Source organism: Chiloscyllium plagiosum, chromosome 39, assembly GCF_004010195.1.
Source record: "Chiloscyllium plagiosum isolate BGI_BamShark_2017 chromosome 39, ASM401019v2, whole genome shotgun sequence".
Classification (NCBI taxonomy): domain Eukaryota; kingdom Metazoa; phylum Chordata; class Chondrichthyes; order Orectolobiformes; family Hemiscylliidae; genus Chiloscyllium; species Chiloscyllium plagiosum.
The window spans coordinates 11,682,862-11,705,690 of NC_057748.1; the positions used below are offsets into that span (position 1 = coordinate 11,682,862).

At 44.4% G+C, this 22,829-nt stretch overlaps 1 protein-coding gene across 2 annotated transcripts in view; it reads right to left on the reverse strand.

Moving 5' to 3' along the window:
- LOC122541977 (brain-specific angiogenesis inhibitor 1-associated protein 2-like protein 2) overlaps positions 1-22,829 on the reverse strand; it is a 66,307-nt gene that overhangs the window by 39,957 nt on the left and 3,521 nt on the right. For both annotated transcript variants that reach the window (XM_043679272.1, XM_043679273.1), the window contains exons 2-4: positions 19,899-19,974; positions 7,341-7,427; positions 1,917-1,978 (exon numbers count right to left, since the gene is read on the reverse strand). In XM_043679272.1, the coding sequence (XP_043535207.1) occupies positions 1,917-1,978; positions 7,341-7,427; positions 19,899-19,974 (225 nt within the window). The remainder of the gene's footprint in view (positions 1-1,916; positions 1,979-7,340; positions 7,428-19,898; positions 19,975-22,829) is intronic.

Here is a 22,829-nt window from a genome sequence, read left to right on the forward strand (position 1 = left end):
GATCAGGAGAATTGACGTTTCAGGCATAAGCCATTTATCAGGAAGCCCTTCACCTCCCAACTCCTGTACTTAATACTCTGACCAATAAAGGAAAGCATACCAAACATCTTCTCCACTATCTTATCTACCTGTGACTCCACTTTCAAGGAACTATGAACCTTCAAGATCTCTTTGTTCAGCAACACTCCCTAGGACCTTATCATTAAGTGCATAAGCCCTGCTCTGATTTGATTTTCCAAAATGCAGCACCTCGCATTTATCTAAATTAAACTCTGTCTGCCACTCCTCAGCCCATTGGCCCGTCTGATCAAGATCCCGTTGAACTCTGAGGTGACCTTCTTCGTTGTGCACAACACCTCCAATTTTAGCGTCAACTACAAACTTACTAACTATACCTTCAATGTTCACATTCAAATCAATGAAATAAATGATGAAAAGTAGTGGACCCGGCTGCAATCTTTGTGGCACTCCCACTGGTCACAAAAATAAAAAATCCAGGTATCTCCAGAGAATCTGCACCATCTGCATTTTCCCATGGTCCTTCAAAACCCCAAGTCTCATACATGTGGAGTACGAGAGCTAGAGAAAGTTTAATGTGCTCCTTCCAGTCTCGATCCTAACAACAGTTATAGCCAATCTGTACAATAAAATAAAGTATAAAATCATAAAAGGATTGCAGAATTATGAACATTTCAGTATACAAATAAATACAAGAGGTTGTAACTTTATTTGAAAGGTATTTAAATTGTTCAATATTTAACCACTATGAAAATATTCATTAGTATCTTTATCCCATTGTAAGAGTTCTTTGCCTGAGCTGACACTGTTCGGTATAAAGGTGCCACCATTTAGCTTAGGTTGTCCTGAATCAGGGTAAGAGAAGTTGCCCTCAGTGTATATCCAGTTACCCTGCTTTAGATGCACCCAAAGTAGACAGGCAGGAGGCTGGAAGAACATAACAAGCCTGTAGATAGAGAAATCGATGTTTCAGATGTAACCCTTCTTCAGGACTGCGGGATGGGTGTGGGGGGAGGTGGCGGCAGTGGTAAAGTGGCGATAGGTGAAGACAGGTAGAGGGTACAACCTGGTTGGTCAATGGGAGGACTGAATCCGGTTGGTTGCAGAAGGAGTGGAAGGGAGTGGGAAGGGGCTGGGAAGGGAGTCAGGGGATAGGGATGGAGGTTATTTGAAATTGGAGAACTCAATGTTGAATCCTCTGGGCTGTAGGGTGCCGAAGCGGAAGATAAGGTGGAGTTTCTCCAATGGGAGCTGTGGTTTGTTTAGGCAATGGAGGAGGCCTAGGATGGTCATGTCGGGAAGGGAGTGGTTGGGGGAATTGAAATGGGCGCTGTCTGGGAGGGCTGGTCGGCCATAGGTCACCTGGTCTGTGATTCCTTTCATGGTGGAACAGCTAGTGTTTGGGCCCACAAGTCTTGATGAATGGTTAGGAAACATCACCAATTTAATCTGATGCCTACGTGATTGGTCAAAGGCAGGGTTGCAATAGTTAATGTAAAAATGGTGGATCCAAAGATTGCGGATCAGCTACTCCTTTTAATTAGATCCTTTCCCTCTATCCCACGGACTCCTGACTGGTTCTCAGTCCCAGCCAACAATCCAATCCCAGAATAACTGATGGCTTTGCAGAATTCCCAACAGCCTAATGCATGTGGAGTCCATGCCTTCAGAACAGGGAGGCTGGAAGGGGAAGAGATTCAATGGAGTGATTGAATAGGATGCGTAGAGGCAGAAGGTCCACTCAGGAGACATGAGCACCAGGTTGGCAGCCTGAGTGCAGTACTGACTTTGGGGTGGAGAGAGAGAGAGAGTGTGCTTGTGTGTGTATGTGTGTGTGTGTTGACGGAGGGATCTGTGTAACCTAAAATTTAGTCTCACTGCAAAGAGGAAGTACTTACAATTACTTCCAGGTTGTTGCTGAGTTGCCTCTGAGTATCCGTCATCTGTAACAACACCTGACCTTAACAATGACAGGAGAATAAACAAGAAAATCAAATTACTGAGGAATAAGGACCTGCTTTGAAATTAATTAAAACATTAGAAGGTAAAAGCAATTGGAGGAAGCCTTGCAGCCCACACAGTCCTGGCACGTTGTGGTCCTCCCATTCTGGTAGCAGCAGTAAACTCGATGAACCTAACACATTTCCCTCCACCATCTAACCGTGAAGACCTTTCCAAATGTCGATTGTCGGGTTTCATATTACCACGGTCCTTAAAGTCAAGCAACATGCAAAGAGCATTGCTCACTTAGCCTAATATGTTGGTCAGGAAGGTGTTGACTTGCTCGCTGAGCTCCTATGTTTGTTTGCTATATGTGTTTTGTAGCCAGCTGTGAAGCAACTTAGGGATGTTTTACCAGGTTAAAGTGGTCATATAAATGCAAATTGTTATTGTTTGTTTTTGTTGTGTTCTTCCTAATATCTGACAGAAGTGAACTTTTACCAGTTTAACTTGTATCTGTTTTTATTTGAGGCCCATAGTGTTCTGGACCCACCCTGCTTGTATTGTGTAGAACAGAGTTCCCATTCACCAGAAACTGAAGGGAATGGATTTGCCATATAAACAATGCAAGAGCAGGCCAGAGGCTTGGAATTCTACAGCGAGTAACGCACCTCCTGACTCCCCAAAGCCTGTTCACTATCTACAAGGCACAAGTCAGGAGTGTGATGGAATATTCCCCACTTACCTGGATGGGTGCAGCTCCAACAACACTCAAGAAGCTTGACACCATCCAGGACAAAACAGCCCGCTTGATTAGCACCACATTCACAAGCATCCACTCCCTCTACCACCGATGCTGAGTAGCAGCAGTGTCTACCTATAAGATTCACTGTAGAAGTTCATCAAAGATCCTCAGACAGCACCTTCCAAACCCACGACCACTTCCATCCAGAAGGTCAAAGGGCAGCAGTCAGATGGGAATACCATCAACTGCAATAAAAACCAAATGAACTGCGGACGCTGTAAACCAGAAACAAAAACAGAAGTTGCTGGAAAAGCTCAGCAGGTCTGGCAGCATCTGTAGAGAGAACTCAGAGTTAACGTTTTGGGTCAAGTGGCTCTCCTTCAGAACTGACTCAGGGAAATTACTGAGGAATCCAGAACCAGGGGTCGCAGTTTAAGGATACATTTAGGACCAAGATGAGGAGAAACATCTTCACCCAGAGAGTAGGGAGCCTGTGGAATTCTCCACCACATAAAGTAGTTAAGGCCAGAACGTTGAATGCTTTCAAGAAGAAGATAGATATTGTTCTTAGGGCTAAAGGAATCAATTCTAATAATGACCATGGACCCATTGCCAGTTGTTAGAAAACCCATGTCCTTTAGAGAAGAAATCTGCAATCCTTGCCTGGTCTGGTCTACATGTGACTCCACACCCACAGCAACTCTTAATCTCCCTCTGGACAATTGGGGATGTGCAATAAATGCTAGCAATAGCCAATGATGCCCACATCCCATGAATGAATAAAAAAATTCATTTATTTACAAATCCTATAAAACAAAAGACAAGCTAAGTCTGGCAACAGTAATTGGAAAATTACTCTGTGCTCACTTGACAACAAAGCATTGTGGCTTTGTTAACAACAGTCATTTTTTGTACTGGACAGTGACTGTTCTCAGACCAGGCGCCACAACTACGTAAGGTGTGCTGGTGTGGAATGCATGATGTGCAGGGCTGGGGAGGCTGCAAAGAGTTGAATAATGAACCCCCTCTCAAGCACCAAAGACGCATTTCCACTAGGATTCAGCTCATTGTCACTGAACTGTGAAAAACCAGGCGCCCCACACTTGGACTGAGACAAGGAAATATTTCATCACTCAGAGTTTGCTCAACTCGAGGAATTCTCGACCCCAGAGGGTGGGTCACTGGTTGTATCAAGAAGGAAACCAATCCAGTTTTAATGGCATCAAAGGATATGGAAGGAAATTGGGATAATGTCGCTGAGTTAAAGTATCAGCCTTGTGGGCAGGCGATGACCTAGTGGTATTATCACTGAACTGTTAATCCAGAGACTCAGGATAATGTTCTGGGGACCTGGGTTCAAATCCTGCTATGTTAGACGATGGAATTTGAATTCAATTAAAGTCCTAATGGTGACCATGAATTGATGTTGGGAAAATCCTGACACTAATACCCTTTAGGGAAGGAATCAGCCATCCTTATCTGGCCTACATGTGACTCCAGACCCACAGCAATGTGATTAGATTACTTACAGTGTGGAAACAGGCCCTTCAGCCCAACAAGTCCACACCGACCCGCCGAAGCGTAACCCACCCAGACCCATTCCCCTACATTTACCCTTCTCCTAACACTATGGGCAATTTAGCATGGCCAATTTGCCTAACCTGCACATTTTTTTTGGATTGTGGGAGGAAACCGGAGCAACCGGAGGAAACCCACGCAGACACGGGGAGAACGTGCAAACTCCACACAGTCAGTCGCCTGAGGCGGGAATTGAACCCGGGTCTCTGGCGCTGTGAGGCAACAGTGCTAACCACTGTTATGTGGTTGACTCTTAACTGCCCTCTGGGTGATAAATGCTGACCTGGCCAGCGCTGCCTTTATCCCATAATATAATATCGAATAATAAATAAATCATATTGAATAGCGGGACGAGCTGGAAGGGCCAAAGGCCTACTACTGCTTCTGGTTTCACCTTATGCTATGAGAAGACTGAAGCCTGCAGCTTATTACACCTCATGCGTATGATCCACAGAAAGCAAAGAGTAAGGAAACTGTTGTTTTATACTTTATGTCCCCTGTGGGAGATAAGGAACTATCACAATGAACACATTTTATGAGTCTCTGATTCTTTCTCCCATCCTATCCTTGTACCCTCAGGCCAGATAACATGATATCGTTACCTAGCAACATGTGATTATTGTAGTGTGGAAACAAAGGTCCAAGTCAAAGCATTTGGCAAAGTTTTCTCTCGTAAATAGTCGAGCTACAGTGTTCAGTCTGATGTTTCTGGGGTTTCCATCTCGCACAGTAAGGGGAATTTTACACACAGCCTCTTGTAGGTTGGTTGGCCTGAGGAGTTAGGCGAAAGTGAGGACTGCAGATGCTGGAGATCAGAGTCTAGGTTACAGTGGTGCTGGAAAAGCACAGCAGATCAGGCAGCATCCGAGGAGCAGGAAAAATCGATGTTTCAGGCAAAAGCCCTTCATTAGGAATGGCCTGAGGAATTGCTGAGTACCCACTGACCACCGTTCCATCTGACTATGGCTCCCCCTTTGGGGCTGCATTGTGACTCAAGTTAGTGACCGTGGCCAACAAACGTGGATATGTTCCAAAGGAAACTTTAATGGCAGGTGTTAAGTAACGTTAGTCAAGGTGTAGACCCTCTCAGCCTGTCACAGTCACTTTGTTTAGATAGGAATGATGTGGAAATATGGGGAAAAAAAAAGGGGATTGGGGTCATCAAACTGTTACAGCCCCGAAGGGCTGAATAGCCTCATTCTGTGCTGTAACGATGTAGTGATCAGACAGAAAAGTGAATGACATGATTTAAAACACAGTCAGAGATGAGAAAGAAATGACTTCACCTGGAGAGTGGGGAGCCTGTGGAATTGTCTCCCACAGAAAGTGTTTGATGCCAAAATGTTAAATATTTTAAGAAGGAGATAGATATAGTTCTTAGGGAATGTGTGATTCCTGATGAACACATTCCCAATGAAAAGCTTATGTTCAAAACGTCGACTCTCCTGCTCCTCAGACACTGCCTGACTGGCTGTGCTTTTCCAGCACTACACGTTTTGACTCTGGTCCAAGATTCACTGACAATGTGTGATGATGCTGTGACTTTGAGAGGTTATTTTGTCCAGGTTTTTTTTTAAGAGAGGTTTTAAGACAGAAGTGCAGAGCTATCTACTTGGAGAGGCAAAAAACAGCTTGTGAGGCCTTGGAGTGTTTTCTTTTGTGAAGTTGGAACAATAGAAGCAGCCTGGCTGGGTGTGGCCAGCTCTCACAGGCCAGGATTTCTACTCTTTTGTTTAGGTTTAGCTTTCGGTAGTTGCTTTTGTGGTTAGGGTTAGGGTTAGGGTTAGGGCCTGAAGAAGTGGAAGCTATATTTCCAACTCCTGATGACAGCCAAAATCTGGGGGTTCTCTTCCCCTAAGACAGAACCCCCAGCAGGATTGCATGTGAGACAAAATCTGCTTTTCTGAGGGGTGTGCTTATGGAATATTACCATACTAGAATGGTTAATTAGTAATAGTTACTGTATCTATTATTGTGTTATGATTTCCAACAGTATTAAGTTATTTCAAATTCCTCTATCTTTGGTTGTATTTTAACGATAGTGTTTGAGTAAATTTTTGGTAGATATAAAGCTGGAAAAGCACAGTAGGTCAGACAGCAGGAGAGTCAACTGAAACCGTTTGTCAGGACTGGGGAAGGGGAGGGAGCCCAGAAGTAAATAGAGGGGCTGGGGGAAGGGTAGTTGGGATGGTGATAGGTAGACGCAGGTCGGGGATTGTTGCAATTGGTCAGTGGGAAGCGTGGAGAAATAGGCGAATAGGAAGTCGGAGAGATTAGGGCAGTTCAGCGAGGTGAGGAGGAGGGGGAGGGCTGGACATGGGATAAGGTTGGGGGAGGAGGGATTTTGAAGCTGATGAAAGGCGAAATATTAGGTGTTGTTCCTCCAGTTTCTGTTTGACCTCACAGTAGAGGAGGCCAAGAAGAGACATTGATGCGTGATCCGCGAATCTGTCCCGGAATTGCTTTTGGTCTCCATGATATACAGGAGACCACATCAGCAGCAAGGTTGGGTGTCGGGCAGGTGAACCCCTGTCTGACCTGGAAGGATTGTTTAGGGCTTTGGGTTGGAGGTGAGAGGGGAGGTGTGGGGTCAGGTGTTATACCCCCTGCAGTTGCAGGGAAAGGTACTGGGTGTGGTGGAGAACTTGGTGGGTGGGTGCAGAGCTGACGAGGGAGTCGTGAAATGAACAGCCCCTGCGGAAAGTGGACAGGGGTGGGGAAGCAAATATCTTTTTGGTGGTGGGGTGAGATTAACATTGAATAGTGTGGCCAATCGAATTGCATCTGGAACACAGCACAGCACATCTACCTTTAAAATGGGAAAAAGTTAGGGTGTAAGCTACCTTGCTAAAATATTTTCGAGGCGGTCTGGTCTGGTTAACAAATGAAACATGCAACTTGATGGTTCTAGACTCGGACGAATACTGAACAAACCAAACACCACCAATCTTTCCCGGAGACGAGAGCTTCCCTGTTTCCCCGCCGCAAGAGCAGTGGTCAGCCTAGCTCAGGGGAGACCAGGGAAAAGCCCAAATTCTCCGAGGATTTTGATACTTACCCAGTGTCTGTGATGTGGAAGTCTGTAAGGCCTGTGCGCCAAATTTCTCGACAGCAGTGAAGTAATCATTAGCTGCAGTGACCAACACTGGAAAAGAGGGTTGAGAAGACAATAAGATAAAGATCTTTCGAAAAGGGGGGGTTTGATAAAAATGACCAATGTGGATACAAGCAGAACGTTGAACCTTTTCCCAGCCATGGCTGCAAAATAGCGGGCAATATCCATCGTTTAAAGAGTCGTGCCACCCCTCAGGTGAGGGCCACTGTTTTATTTAACTCTAAAAATCAATTGAGAAGACCCGGATTCAAGTCCCACTTTATCCAGAGGTGTGTGATGACATGCTTGTACAGATTGTTTGGAAAAATGGGTTAATTAAAAAAAAAACATGGCCGACCCATGTCAGAAGAAGAAGAAAAAACGGGGAAAAAACATCAAGCAGAGGCCCTCCTGTGGCGTAGCGAAAGAGTTTCTACCCCAGGACCGAGTGCCCTGGGTTCAAATCCCTCCTGTTCCAGTGATGTGTAATAACATCTTTGAAGAGGTTGTTTAGAAAAAGCAGTGTGGTAAAACTTTGCCAAATGATGGCCTCTGGAACAAAATCTAGCCCTGCCTCAGTTCTAGAGAAAACCTGAAATAATCAACATCGTGGTGCAGTGGGTAGTATCCCTTCCTGTAGGCCTGGGTTCAAGCCCCACCTGACCCAGAGGCATGTAATAATTTAGGAAGAGGAATAAGCCCTTCAGCCCATCAAGTTTAATCTACCATTTAAAGTAATTGTGGCTGATTATCCACTTCAATGTCTTTTACCCTGTAAGCCTGTCGAACACCAAGAATCAGAAATCTATCAATCTCTACCTTAAACTTGCTCAAAGACTGAGCCTCTGCATCCCCCGTGACATAAAATTCCAAAACAAAAAATTCACCACCTTCTGAGCAAAAATAAATTATCCTCATCTTAGTTCCACATCTCATCCTCTGTATTTTTTAATTGTGTGAAAGTGTTTGTAACTGAAGTGCATTACACAGTTGTGCTTTGAGAAGGGACTGTAAAAGATACACCTCCTCCATAGAGTCATAGTCCTAGAGTCATACAGCATGGAAACAGACCATTCAGTCCGACCAGCCCATGCTGAACCTAATCCCAAATTAAATAGATCCACCTGCCTGAGCTTGGCCCTTATCCCTCCAAACCTTTCCTATTCATACACTTATCCAAGTGTCTTTTAAATGTTGTAATTGTGCCCGCATCCACCACCTACTCAGTAAGTTCATTCCACACACGGACCACCCTCTATGTAAAAGATTGCAGCTCAAATCTTTTTTAAATCTCTCTCCTCTCACCTTAAAAATGTGCCCTCTACTCTTGAAATCCTAGGGAAAAGACAGCCACCACCCACCCAATCTATGCCCCTCATGATTTTATAAACTCCGATAAGGTCACCTCTCACCCTCCTATTCTCTAGCAAAAGAAGTCCTAGCCTATCCAGACTTTCTTCATAGCTCAAACCTTCCATGCCCGGCAACATTCTGGTAAATCTTTTCTAACCCCTCTCTAGCTTAACAATATCCTTCCTACAACAGGGTGACCAGATCTGGACACAGTGCTCCAGAAGAGACCTCACTAACATCCTGTACAACCTCAACAAGGTCCCAACTCCTGTACTCAAAGAACTGATCAATGAAGGCAAGTATGCTAAACACTTTTTTAACCATCCTGTCTAGATGTGATGCAAACTTCAAATAATTATGTACCCAAACCTTTAGGTCCCTCTGTTCCTCAACACTACCCAGGGCCCTACCATTAATTGTACAAGTCCTGTCCCCTGTTTGTTGTATCAAAGTGCAATACCTCGCATTTATCCAAGTTAAACTCCATCTGCTATTTTTCAGCCCATTGATCCATTTGATCGAGATCCCTTTGCAATCTTAGAAAACCTCAAACACTGTCCAGCACCAGATTCAACTGTGGCTCACATGTGTCACTTCCACATCTCAGTCAGAAAATTGTGGTTTAAAGTTCAACTTCAGTGATTGAAATACAAATCCCAGGCTGAAATTAGAATTTGATTTAACATCACACGTGCTCAAATGAGTCCAGAGAAAAGTGTGCAAGTCGTCACTTATGGCGCCATCTCAGGTACAAAGGTCCCACGTACAGTTTCTTCAGTCACAGTTCTTAGCAAAATGGAGAAGTAGAAAGTCCAGCATTGCAGATTTCAGGAATAAATTAAAAAATGGAGATAGAAAAAGAAATGTTCAGTGCAATGGACTTCCTACTTCGTAAACCCTGATGTGAAGCCTGGAGCAGTCTCAAGTCAAGGCCCTAGCCATCTCTCCACACCAGGCCTTGACTCTAGATTACTCTAGGTTTCACCTCAGGGTTGACCAGGCCCTGGAATCATCTCAAGACCGGAAGGCCATGTTAAGGCCACACTGGCTGAGAGACTGCCATGATGGGCCATTGGGAGGTCACCAGGCTGGGCCGAGAGGAGTCCACATCAGCCCGAGAGACCGCCACGTTTGACCACCAGGCCTCCATGCCAGGCCGCTACGCCAGGCTGAGGGGACACTTGGTCAGGCCTGAGCAGAGGCCGGGAGTTCAGAGATCAGAGGTAGGACGCCAACACTAAGGGAGTGTCTTAGTGCTGGAGGTGTCAGCTTTCAGATGGCACATTCACTCGGCATCCAGCATAACTCAGGGGTCAATATGGAAAGTCTTGTTTGGGAGGGAGATCAGGGGAGCCCTTCCTGGCATCCTAAATAATGTTCATCCTCAACCATCCCCCAACCAACAGCAGCAAGAAGATCTTCCTGCTCATTTGTTCATGGCTGTCTGTGGGACATGCTGTGCATAAAGTAGTGTCTGATTTACATACAGAAGAGAGCAAAAGAATTTCTGGAAAGTATGTTGCGAAATCCTGAGCCCACGAGCAATGCCTTTAGAGTGTTAGTCTTCATTATGTGAAGTCCCAAGGTGTTTCGACCTGGTTGTGGCCTTCCTTCACTCTTAGTTATTCTTTCTTGCTACAAATGGACAAACCTCAGCTGTATCTGTTGTCATCTGGGAGCACAGTATGCTTCTGAGTCACAGAATGGACATAGCATCTGAACGACAGCCGATCGAAAACTCCAGTACCTGTATCCAAATTTGCACCAGCTATCTAGCTGCCTAAACCAACGTTTCCCAACCGCAACACAATTTTAGAATTCTCATCATCCATGTCCACCCTCTGCTCACACTTCCATCAGCCCTTGAATCGTCCAAGATATCTGCCCTCCCCGAACTCTAGCCTCTCATACTTACCCAATGCTCCACCAATGCTGCTCCTGGTTTCAGTTGCTTGGCACTGAAGGTTGAGGCTGCTGTCCTTAGACTTTGACTCTCCTCTCTCTCTCTCTCCCCCTTTAGATAGGAGTAAGATTGGGCCATTCAGCCCATCAAGCCTGCTCCATCATTCGATTAAGATCGGGATTGATGTGACTGTGCTAACCCCCTCCCCAGAGGCACCATACCCCTTGTTTATCAAACATCCAACTAGTTCAGCCCTAAGTATATCCAATGCACTAGCCTCCAGTATACTCCATGGAAAAGAATTCCAAAGACAAACAACCCTCTGAGCAAAGAAACTCAGCTTTCAAAACTACATGCTTGACTGAGATTTTGCACATCTGACCAAATTCCCTTGTAAAGATTGCCAGTCTTTGTCTGATAACACTCCCTTCGAAGCCCCTGTGGACATCTTTATGACCTTCAGGGCGCTATACAAATGTAGGTTGCCTGTTGGGTGTGTAAGTCCAGGTCAGGACTGGCAGGGTGAGCGTTAGGTGGCTTGAAGATTAAGAAGCAGGGAATGTCTTGCTACAATTGTACAGCATCTTAGTGAGGCCACACCTGGAGTATTGCATGCAGTTGTGGTCTCCTTATCTGAAGAAGGACATTCTGATTTTGGAGGGAGTGTCATAGATTCACAGAGATATGCAGCATTGACCCTTTGGTCCAACTCATCCATGCCAACCAGATATGCTAACCTAATCTAGTCCCATTTGCCAGCATTTGGCCCATTTCCCTCTAATCCCTTCCTATTCATATACCCATCCAGAAATCTTTTAAATGTTGTAATTGTACAGGCCTCCACCACTTCCTCTGAGACTCTGTTCTGTGCAAAGTGATGTCTGATTTACAAACAGAATATAGCAAAAGAAATCCTGGGATTGACAACTCAACATTAATGTTTCCTTGGCATTTGTTCCTGGGGAAAAAAACTCATTCCATACATGCACCACCCTCTGCGTGAAAACATTGTCCCCCTTAGGTCCCTTTTAAATCTTGCCCCTCTCACTTTAAACCTATGCCCCTCTAATTTTGGACTACCCAAGTTAGAGGGTAAAAAGACCTTGCCAATTGGCCTATCCATGACCCTCACGATTTTATAAACTTCTATAAGGTCAACCCTCAACCTCCGATGTTCCAGGGAAAATAGCCCCAAAGGTTTACCAGAATGATTCCCGTGATGGTAGGACTGACATGTGAAGAAAGATTGGATCAGTTAGGACTATGTTCACTGGAGCTACGAAATATGAGAAGAATAGAAACCTATAAAATTCTAACAGGACGAGGTAGGTTAAACAGAGGAAGGATGTTCTAGATGGTGGGGGGAATCTGCTTTCAGGGTTCACCGTTTAAGGACACGGGCTAAACTATTTAGGACTGAGATGAGGAGAAATGTCTTCACCCAGAGAGTGGGGAGCCTATGGAATTCTCTGCCACAGAAAGGGTTGAGGCCAAATCATTGAATGTTTTCAACGTGGAGTTAGATATAGTTCTTAGGGTGTTAATTGGAGGATCAGCCATATTGAATGTTGTAGCACGCTCAAAGGGCCAAATAGTCTACTCCTGCTCCAATTTTCCACTCCTTTTGATAAGAGTTATGGAAGACACCATTGTTGCAGAAGCCACGTGCACTTTAGGATGCCAGTTGACTATGAAAGGCGTTATATGAATGCAAGTTTGTTGTTGGTGTAGCCCAGCAAGAACATGAGAGGGGGAAAAAAAGATGTTAACCGCCCTCAAAAAACCGTTCTGGGAATGTCAGTTTGTTACAGTAAGTACACTTGGTCAATTAAGAGTTCAGGAGTCGGCAGCTACTAAGAAAACAGCAATAGACAGCTGACTTGTTCAAGCAAGGTGCAATAAGGGCAATAAATCAACATGATGCCATGACTCATTCCTTCAATGAGAGAGTCACGCACACTTGATTACACACCATAAAAAGGAAACTGGACGTTCAGACAGAATAGCCCAAGAGCCACAAACCTGCGCTTCTCCCCAGGAACAAATGCCCAGGGAACATTGATGTCAGAATGCCAATTCCTTCTGGACGGTCCAATATTCTCCAACAATTAAACATTAGTATCCTAAGCATGGCTACAAATAACAATAAAGTAGGGTGCTAGGGTGGCACAGTGGCTCAGTGGTTAGCACTGCTGCCTCACAGTGCCAGAGACTTGGTTCAACTCCAGTCTCAAGCAACTGTCTGTGAAGAATTTGCACATTCTCCCCGTGTCTGTGTAGGTTTCCTCCGGGTGCTCTGGTTTCCTCCCACAGTCCAAAGACATGCAGGTCAGGTGGATTGGCCATGGAAAATGCCCATAGTGTCCAGGGATGTGCAGGCTGGGTGGGTTAGCCATGGGAAATGCAGGGTTACAGGGATAGGGTGGGATGGTCAGTGTGGACCCGATGGGCTGAATGTCCTGCTTCCACACTGTGTGGATTCTATAAATACACCGGGAACAAATAACAGAGGGTATTTGGAAAGCAACAATGCTTTCGTTCATTCTCAAACCGATTTGAGACGGGTAACAAGATTGTCAATTAAGGAACAGTCAATCAGTTAATGCAAAATGGGTGTGTCCATAGGCGTGGCACAAGGATAGACCAATTGGAGACTGTTGGATGTTTGAAGGTCCCAATTGCTATTTCTACATTTACATAAACTTATAATATCTCCTGGTGCGTGATTGTTAAATCTTTATTTTAATCAACTTGTTTGAACATGAAATGATACACCTCTATAGCAGGTGAGACTTGAACACTGGCCCAGAGATAGAAACACTACCACTTTACCAATATAACCTCCTCTACAGCAAGTGAGACTTGAACACTGGCCCAGAGATAGAAACACTACCACTTTACCAATACGACTCCATTTTTTAAAAGAGGATGTGCAGCTTTCAAAATGCAAAACACATCTATGATAGCTGTGTACAACAAGGAGGAAATTCAGCACATATTCTTTCCCAAACAGAAGTAAGTAAGACTGTGGTTTCTATAAAGAGCTAGCAACTAATTAGACATAGAATCCGTTCCAGAATAAGTATTGCAATGGGCCGCATTCACAGCTGCACTGGGGCCAACCAGAGGCAGCATGGCAAGTTAGATTAAAGAGAAAGAACTCTAACATTTCCGTGCCTAACACAAAACTATGTAACATCAAGAAGCCAAAAGACAAACAGAATACATAACAGTGACCAGGATCTTACAAATCAGTTATTCAGTTAGCACTGTGGCTATTCCTGATGAAGGGCTTTTGTCCGAAGCATCGATTTTCCTGCTCCTCAGATATTGCCTGACCTGCTATGCTTTTCTGGCACCACTCTGATCTAAAAACTGGGGTGAGATTAGATTAGATTACATTACAGTGTGGAAGCAGGCCCTTCGGCCCAACAAGTCCACACCGACCCGCCGAAGCGCAACCCACCCATACCCCTTACCTAACACTACGGGCAATTTAGCACGGCCAATTCACCTGACCCTGCACATCTTTGGACTGTGGGAGGAAACCGGAGCACCCGGAGGAAACCCACGCAGACACAGGGAGAACGTGCAAACTCCACACAGTCAGTCGCCTGAGGCGGGAATTGAACCCGGGTCTCAGGCGCTGTGAGGCAGCAGTGCTAACCACTGTGCCACTGTGCCGCCCACGGTGATGCAGGGAAGTTAGTAAACTGGTCAAAAACATGCCGAGGATCCATGGCTTTCTTGATAGACTACGACTAACTGAAATAATACTCTCACTAACAGTGTGGACTTGGACTCAGTTCAAAAGCATTTACCCTCTGGTGTATAACAACCACCACCTTCTCAAGGGCAAAGTAGTAGGGGCGCAGAATGGCCTGCCTGCAACAGTAGCAGACTCGTCGACATCTAGGACATTTAAACGGGCATTGGACATACATATGGATAATAATGGAACGGTGTAGGTTAGGTGGGCATCAGGTTAATTTTGCAGGTCGGTGCAACATCAAGAGCCTGTGCTGCGCTGTAACGTTCTATGTTCTATATGTTCTAATTGGGGCTTTGTGTCAAAATTGTTGCCACTCACTTTTCAAGACAGAATTTTTTTAAAAAAAGCGATGTTCCGAACTACTTTCGTAGAGTAAATATCGAGAAACGGTCGGCACTAGCAGGAGGGTTTGTAACCACGAGGAACAGAATAAAAGAATCAGCAGACGATCCAGAGTGGGGATTGTTTTATAATTGAAAAGTTGCAACGATCTGGAATGCACTTCCTGAGATGGGAACAGAGTTGTAACTTGCGACAAAGTATTTGGATAATTATTTTGGGAAATAAAAAAAAAATTGCAGGGAGAGAACAGGAATTTAGGGACTGGTTGGACAACTCTTTCAAAGAACCAGGCATGATGGGCCAAATGGCCTACTTCTGTGCTGTGCACTTCTACAAAAGCTCTTGTGTTATTATAGCAGTTCAAATTGGTTCATCACCTTCTTCAGCAAACACTGCGTTCAATTCTGGTCTCCCTGCTATAGGAAGGATGCTGTTAAACTTGAAAGGGCGCAGAAAAGATTTACAAGGATGTTGCTGGAGTTGGAGAGTTTGAACAATAGAGAGAGGCTTTACAGGCTGTGGCTGTTTTCCCTGGAGTTTCGGAAGCTGAGGGGTGACCTTATAGAGGTTTGTAAAATCATGAGGGGCATGGATAGGGTAAATAGGCAAAGTATTTTCCCTGGGGTGGGGGAGTCCAAAACTAGGGGACATAAGATGAATGGGGAAAGATTTAAAAGGGACCTAAGGGGGGAAATTTTCATGCAGAGGGTGGCGCATGTATGAAATGAGCTGCCAGAGGAAGCGGTGGTGTCTGGTACAATTACAGTATTCAAAAGGCATTTGGATGGGTACCTGGATAGGAAGGGTTTCGAGGGATATAGGCCAAGTACCGGCAAATGGGACTAGAATAATTGAGGATATCTGGTCGGTATGGACGAGTTGGACTGCATACATCTCTATGACTCAATGAAGGGAATCAGGCATAGATATGACTTCAGAAACTGGGCTTCGAGTAATCTCTGCAGTGGCCCAAGTGCAACTTCCAGCTGGAAAACATTCACTGGCAAAAGATGGAGTTGCCAGCTCTGGCCACATCCCAAGAACAAAGCATTGACTAATCAGTCTCCCAATGTTCATCAAAACCAACACTGAGGGGCCCTCCTTTGGTACAGTAATAGTGCCCCTACCCGTGGACTGGGAGGCCATCAGCTTCAAGTCTTACCTACCCCAAAGGTGTGGGATAACATTTCTGAACAGGGTTAATTATAAAAAACGGTTGTATTTTACAAGGAGACTTTCTGAGGTTCTCCTGTGGCATAGTGATAGCATCCATCCCCTGGACCGGGAGGACCTGCTTCAAGTCTCACCTCCTCCTGAGGTGTGTAATAACATCTCTGAACAGGTTGTTTAGAAAAATAGGTTTGAAAGAAGTTACAGGAGTACTGGAGCCCTCCTGTGGCTAGTGGTAATGTCCCTACCTCTGGACTAGGAGCCCCCCAGGTACAAGTCTCACCTGCTCCAGCTTAGATAATAACATTTCTGAACAGGTTGATGTAAAAAAAAGGTTATTTTTTAAAAAATTTACAAAAGACTTTCTAGGGCCCTCTTGTGGCACAGTGGTAGTGTCCGTACCTTAGACCAGGAGGCCCGGCTTCAAGTTTCACCTCCTCCAGAGGTGTGTAATAACATCTCTGAACAGGTTGATTAGTAGAAGTAGAATTAGGTTTTATTCTGGCGTGTACTCTAGGACAGGGATACAGTGAAAGGTGTACAAAGTCACAATCTTAGGTACAAAGGTACCTAGGTACAAATAAGTTAAAGGAAAAAAATTAAAAATCAATACGAGACTCCACTGGACTGAATACAGTTAAAACAGTCGGACAAATATAGTATTTGGCATTCAAATGGCAGAGAAACAGCAAAACAGATCATACAATTCAATAGCGATATACATCAGAACTGGCAACACAATCTAAATAAAACACAAACACCCATGTGTTCATAAGCAGTGTTCTTTGTTCAGTGGCCAGGAGAAACTTTTATTGCCCACAGGCCTGACTTTGCTGAATTGGACGTGGGTTTCTGTCTTGTGGTCTGAGACGTCATCCTCGTTCACTTTCAGGAGGTCTCAGTGCCCTTGGGATGAGGCCCAAGAGGATTTGGAGCTGCGTACCAACATCATAGCCATACTTCTCAAAGATCAGCCTCGGTGGTCTGGCTCATCCCCAACGAAAGGCCATTTTCGTCACATGCCAGCAACTGAAGTCATTGTTCACTCCTTCACACACTGGCTCACACCCTCTCGCAAACACATCAAGACAGCCCAATAATGCCTCTTCTCCCTCAGGAGGCAAAGGAAATTCAGCATTTCCTTAAGGACCCTCTCCAACATTTAAGATGCACCATCGGAAGTATTCCATCTCGGTGCATCACAGCTTGGTGTGGCAACTGCTCTGCCCAGGACCGTAAGGAACTACAGACAGTTGTGCACACAGCCGAGACCATGATGGAAGCCAACCTCCCATCCATGGACTCCACCTACACTTCTCTTTGCCACAGAAAACATCATCAAAGACCGCTCCCACCTTGGTAATACTCTCTTCCAACTTCTCCTGTCAGGCAGAAGATACAGAAGCTTAAACACATTCAAGAACATCTGCCCCGCTGTTATAAGACTGACGAGTAGACTTCTCAAACTTCAAATCTAATGTTGATCTTGCTTTTGTGCACCTCCTGTGCAGTGTAACCTGTGTGCCTCACTCTGTCTAAACACCCTGTGATCGGCATGTCCTTGTTTACTATGGACTGCACACAAAACAAAACCTTTCTTAGGTACATGTGACAACAATAAATCAAATAATATGTGTTAGAAATGATTAAATTCAGTTAGCGAGAGCTGAATAGTTTACATCAATACCAATATCAATGTCAAGGAGCCCAGCAATGTGCAAAATCAACTACATCCCAACCACTCACCCCAATCTCATCAGTGAGCTACCTCCTGTCTACCTGAGAGAATCAAATCCTTGTTGCTCTCCACCATCTTGCTCTAAGGGGCTATTATTTCTGTCTGTCCCTCAATGTTAAATGCTGTCTGGTCAGTTTATAATGTCCTCACCTTATACTGTTTCTACATGATCAAAGCTGAGGGATCTCAATGGTTCCTGGCTGATTACCCCTCTCAAACCCATGGCCACCACAGCCAACAATACCATCTCTTCAGCTTTTCAGGATGAGATTAGCTAATTCAGTCTAGACTGGAGTTGCAATCCGTGGATTCGAGAAGCTGGGGATGATCTCTTGGCTCCACAGGAGAAGCAGGAGAGGTGTGTGAGATTGTGGTTCAGTGGATAGCACTGTAGCCTTACAGTGCCAGGGACTCGGGGTCGATTCCAGCCCCGTGTGACTGTCTGTGTGGAGTTTGCACATTCTCCCCTTGTCTGTGTGGGTTTCCTCTGGGTGTTCCAGTTTCCTCCCACAATCCAAAGAAGTGCAGGTTAGGTGGATTGGCCATGCTGAATTGTTCATGGTGTTCATGGTGCATTAGTCAGGGGAATGGGGGTCTTGGTTTGATTCTCTTTGGAAGGTTGGTGTGGACTTGTTGAGTTTAATGGCCTGTTTCCATACTGTAGGGATTCTAATTCTAATTGTGACCGGTTTAGATAAGGTAGACAAAAGAAAAACTGTTCCCAGTAGTTACTGAGCATAGAAACAGACGATTCGGTCCATCTCATCCAAGCTGACTAAGATTCCCAAACTAAACACCTCACACTTGCCTGTATTTGGCCCATATCCCTCCAAACATGTTCTACTTATTTACATTTAAGATATTAAAGGTCTTTTAAATGTTGCAACTATACCTGCATCTATCACTTTATCTGGCGGTTAATTCCACTGTGTGAAAATGTTGCCCCCTTAGATCCCTTTTATATCTTTCTCCTCTCACCTTAAAAATATGCCCTCTCATTTTGAACTCCCCCACCCTAGAGAAAAGACATTTGCTATTCACCTTATCTATGCCCCTCATGACTTTATAAATCTCCATAAGGTCAATCCTCAACATCTTATGCTCCAGTGAAAAAAATCTCCGCATATCCAGCCTTTCCTTCTAACTCAAACTCTCCATTTCCAGCAACATCCTGGTATATCTTCTCTGAACCCCCTCCAGCTTAATAACATCCTTCCTATAAGGTGACGAGAACTGAACACAGAATTCCAGAGAAGAAGCCTCACCAATGTCCTGTACAACCTCAACATGATGTTCTAATTACTCCACTCAATAGGTGATGGCACAAGGACGAGGGGTCACTATTTAAGGTTCAGCACAAGATATACAGAGGAAGGTGAGGAAGCACTTTCTTGATGAAGTTCTGCACATGGAAGGCTGGTGAAAGCAGAGATGGGGAATGGTTTCAAAAGGAAATTGGATCGTAAATGAAGGAAATAGACTTGCAATTTCAAGAGGTTAGAGAGGGGGCCACACAGCAGACTGGTTTTGTCTAGAGAGGTAAAAACAACGACTGCAGATGCTGGAAACCAGATTCTGGATTAGTGGTGCTGGAAGAGCACAGCAGTTCAGGCAGCATCGAAGGAGCTTCTGAGCTAAATGGCCATGTTTACTCTATGACCAAGGTGATCTATTTGGCTCCTGCCTTGTGAAACAGCCATGTTACACGTACCAGGATTCTACATTCTCAACAATCTGAACTTTAGAGATCAGTAGAGTGTGACAAGGGTGACACAGTGGTTAGCACTGTTGTCTCACAGTTCCAGGGACCCGATTTGATTCCACCCTCAGGCAACTGCATGGAGTTTACATGTTCTCCCTGTGTCTGTGTGGGTTTCCTCCGGGTGCTCTGCTTTCCTCCCACAGTCCAAAGATGCACAGGTTAGGCAGACTGGCCACACTGTGCAGGCGAGGTGGGTTAACTATGGTCATGGTGGGGTCACGGGGATAAGGTGGGATGCTCTTCGGAGAGTCAGTACAGACTCGATGGGCCGAATGGCCTCTATTTGTGCTGTCAGGATTCTATGATCTGTCCAGAAGATCCAGCTGGTTGAACACAGCTGTTAGCCAGTGGGTCGGCAGGAGTTACTCTATTTGAAAATCCTTTATAAATCTGTTGTCGTTTGATCATGGGCTTTAACTGGCTTTAAACCAACATTACTACAAGAACTAAATATGATGGGAACCCTGTGGCTCAGTACTTACTTCTAAAAACTCGGACAAAGTTGGTTCCAAGGAACACCAGATTCTGTAATCCAGGATTGTACTGTTCCATAATGTTCTGCAATTGAACACAAAATGATTAAAAGCCAAACATCATAAGCAGCAGATTACAGTGGGAGCGATGGTAATGCTGGGGCAATAACACTGGACTAATAAACCAGGGGCTTGGGTTTAAATTCCACCTGTCATTTCAATTCACTTAAGGAAATGTCTTGAATTGAAAGCTCGCCTCAGTGATGGTGACCATAACAAATATCATCGATCACTGGAAAAACCTACCCCAACCCATTTCCCTTAAGGACGGAAATCTGCCATTCTTTCCAGATCTGGCCTGCGTATGATTCCCAAACCACAGCAATGCCTTCCAAAATAGTCCTAGCAAGTCACTCAGTTTAAAGGCAATTATGGATGGGTAGGAAATGCTGGGCTGGTTAGCAGCGCCACATCCCACCAAACAAAAGAAAGTAAAAGCTGGTACAAAGCTTGAGGATTACTGAAAAGAAAGACTTATTTTATCAAAGCTTATCAACTTAAACTCACAGGACAATTGGCAAGAAATACCAATGTAAAGTGGAACAATATATTTGCACAGCCTGAGGAGATAATGCTGATTGGCTGGCAAGTGGAATCTGGTTGGTAGAAGTGTCACCAATGGTGTTTTTGCAAGTTGTCCTGATGAATGCAAGGAGAAAAGCCTCAACAAAATATGTGTCATTTTCTAAAGATATTCAAGAAAACAAAGTCCATAAGACATAGGAGCAGAAATTAGCCCATCGAATCTACTCTGCCACTCAATCATGGCTGATACATTTCTCAACCACTTTCTCCTTGTAACCTTTGATCCTCTTGACAATCAAGAACTTATCTATCTCTGTCTTAAATATACTCAATGACCTGGCCTCCACAGCCTTCTGTGGCAATGAATCCCATTGGATTCCCCACTCTCTTGCTGAAGAAATTGCTCCTTATCTCCATTCTAAAAGGTCTCCCCTTTACCCTAAGGCTGTGCCCTTAGTCTCTCCTACAATGGAAATATCTTCCCAATGTTCTCTCTGTCCAGGCCATTCAGTATTCTGTAAGTTTCAATTAGATCCCCCCTCATCCTTCTAAACTCCATCGAGTAGAGACCCAGAGTCCTCAAATAGTCCTCATATGTTGAGGCTTTTCATTCCTGGGATCTTTCTTGTGAACCAACATACATCTTGCTTGGATCTCAGTTTGTAACCTTTGATCCTCTTGACAATCAAGAACTTATCTATCTCTGTCTTAAATATACTCAATGACCTGGCCTCCACAGCCTTCTGTGGCAATGAATCCCATTGGATTCCCCACTCTCTGGCTGAAGAAATTGCTCCTTATCTCCATTCTAAAAGGTCTCCCCTTTACCCTAAGGCTGTGCCCTTAGTATCTTCCCAATGTTCTCTCTGTCCAGGCCATTCAGTATTCTGTAAGCTTCAATTAGATCCCCCCCTCATCCTTCTAAACTCCATCGAGTAGAGACCCAGAGTCCTCAAATAGTCCTCATATGTTAAGGCTTTTCATTCCTGGGATCTTTCTTGTGAACCAACATACATCTTGCTTGGATCTCAGTCAAACAAATTGTCAAGTCTTATATTCAATCTAAGGAGAGGAAAATAGGCTTGCTCATGTAATAAGATAAATTAAAAACTTGGCTTTTCATTTAAAATACCTTAATGTTTAAAAATCAGAATTTGTGTGCCTGAATATTTTACATGTATAACCACAACAGCTTTTTTCCCCACAGAGTGATTTACACAATTAACTTTTGTTTTGTTTGAGAGTGCAATGGCTGTTATCCATTGGCAGCAACGTTGAGAAGAAAAGGCTGACCTCATAGAGGTCTTTAAGATTATGAAAGGTTTCTGCTATGAAGCACATGTTTCCTTTTGTAGTGGACACTGTGCAAAAGGGCCCAGGAGCAACCTTGAGACAATGTTAAAGAGCTGCACATCACTGGGTATAAATAGTTCAGCGTGGGTGGAGAAACCCCAGAAGAAATTCACCAAACTTCAACAATCTGGAGTGGAAAACTCACGTGAGCACATGAAGAAGATAGATTAGTCTTTGCTTAATGTAACTATAAAATCAGAGTCTGATATACTTATGATTATTGTGTATAGCAGTATTTGGTGTTAATGCATAATAAGCAGTGTTACTTTGAAGTCTACGCCTGAAGATAATGCTTGACTTTGCCTTCTCCTCAACCAGTCTAACTTGAACCCAAACTCAGGTATCCGATAAAAGAGTGAAGAGCAGATCTAGAGGTTTTCATTAGGAGGTAGTCACCATCAAATCCAATAGGGAATTCAAATAGTGATGGAAATGAGGAACTCACTACCACAGGGAGAGGTTGAAGTGAGTAGAGTAGATGTATTTAAGAGAAAACTAGACAAACACAAGGTGGAGAAGTGAATAGAGATAAGTGATGATGGATTCAGAGCAGAAAAAATGGGTAAAAGCTTGAATGGAGCATAAGTACCAGCATGGTGGCCTCACAGTGCCAGGTAACTGGGTTCAATTCTACCCTCGGGCAACAGTCTGTATGAAGTTTGCACATTCTCCCAATGTCTGCGTGAATTTCCACCAGGTGCTCTAGTTTCCTCTCACAATCCAAAGATGTGCAGGTTAAGGTAGATTAGCCATGCTAAATTGTCACATAGCATTCAGGGGTGTGTAGGTTAGGTGTATTAGTCAGGTGTAAATGTAGAGTAATCGGGGAATGGGTGTGGGTGGGTTACTCATTGGAGGGTCAGTGTGGCCTTGTTGGGCCAAAGTTCCACACTCGAGGGATTCTATGATTGGTCTGCCTCTGTGGTCATGTGTAAACATGTGTATCATTGTCTTTCCTTCATTGTCAGTGGGTCAAATTCCTGGAACTCCCTATCTAATCAC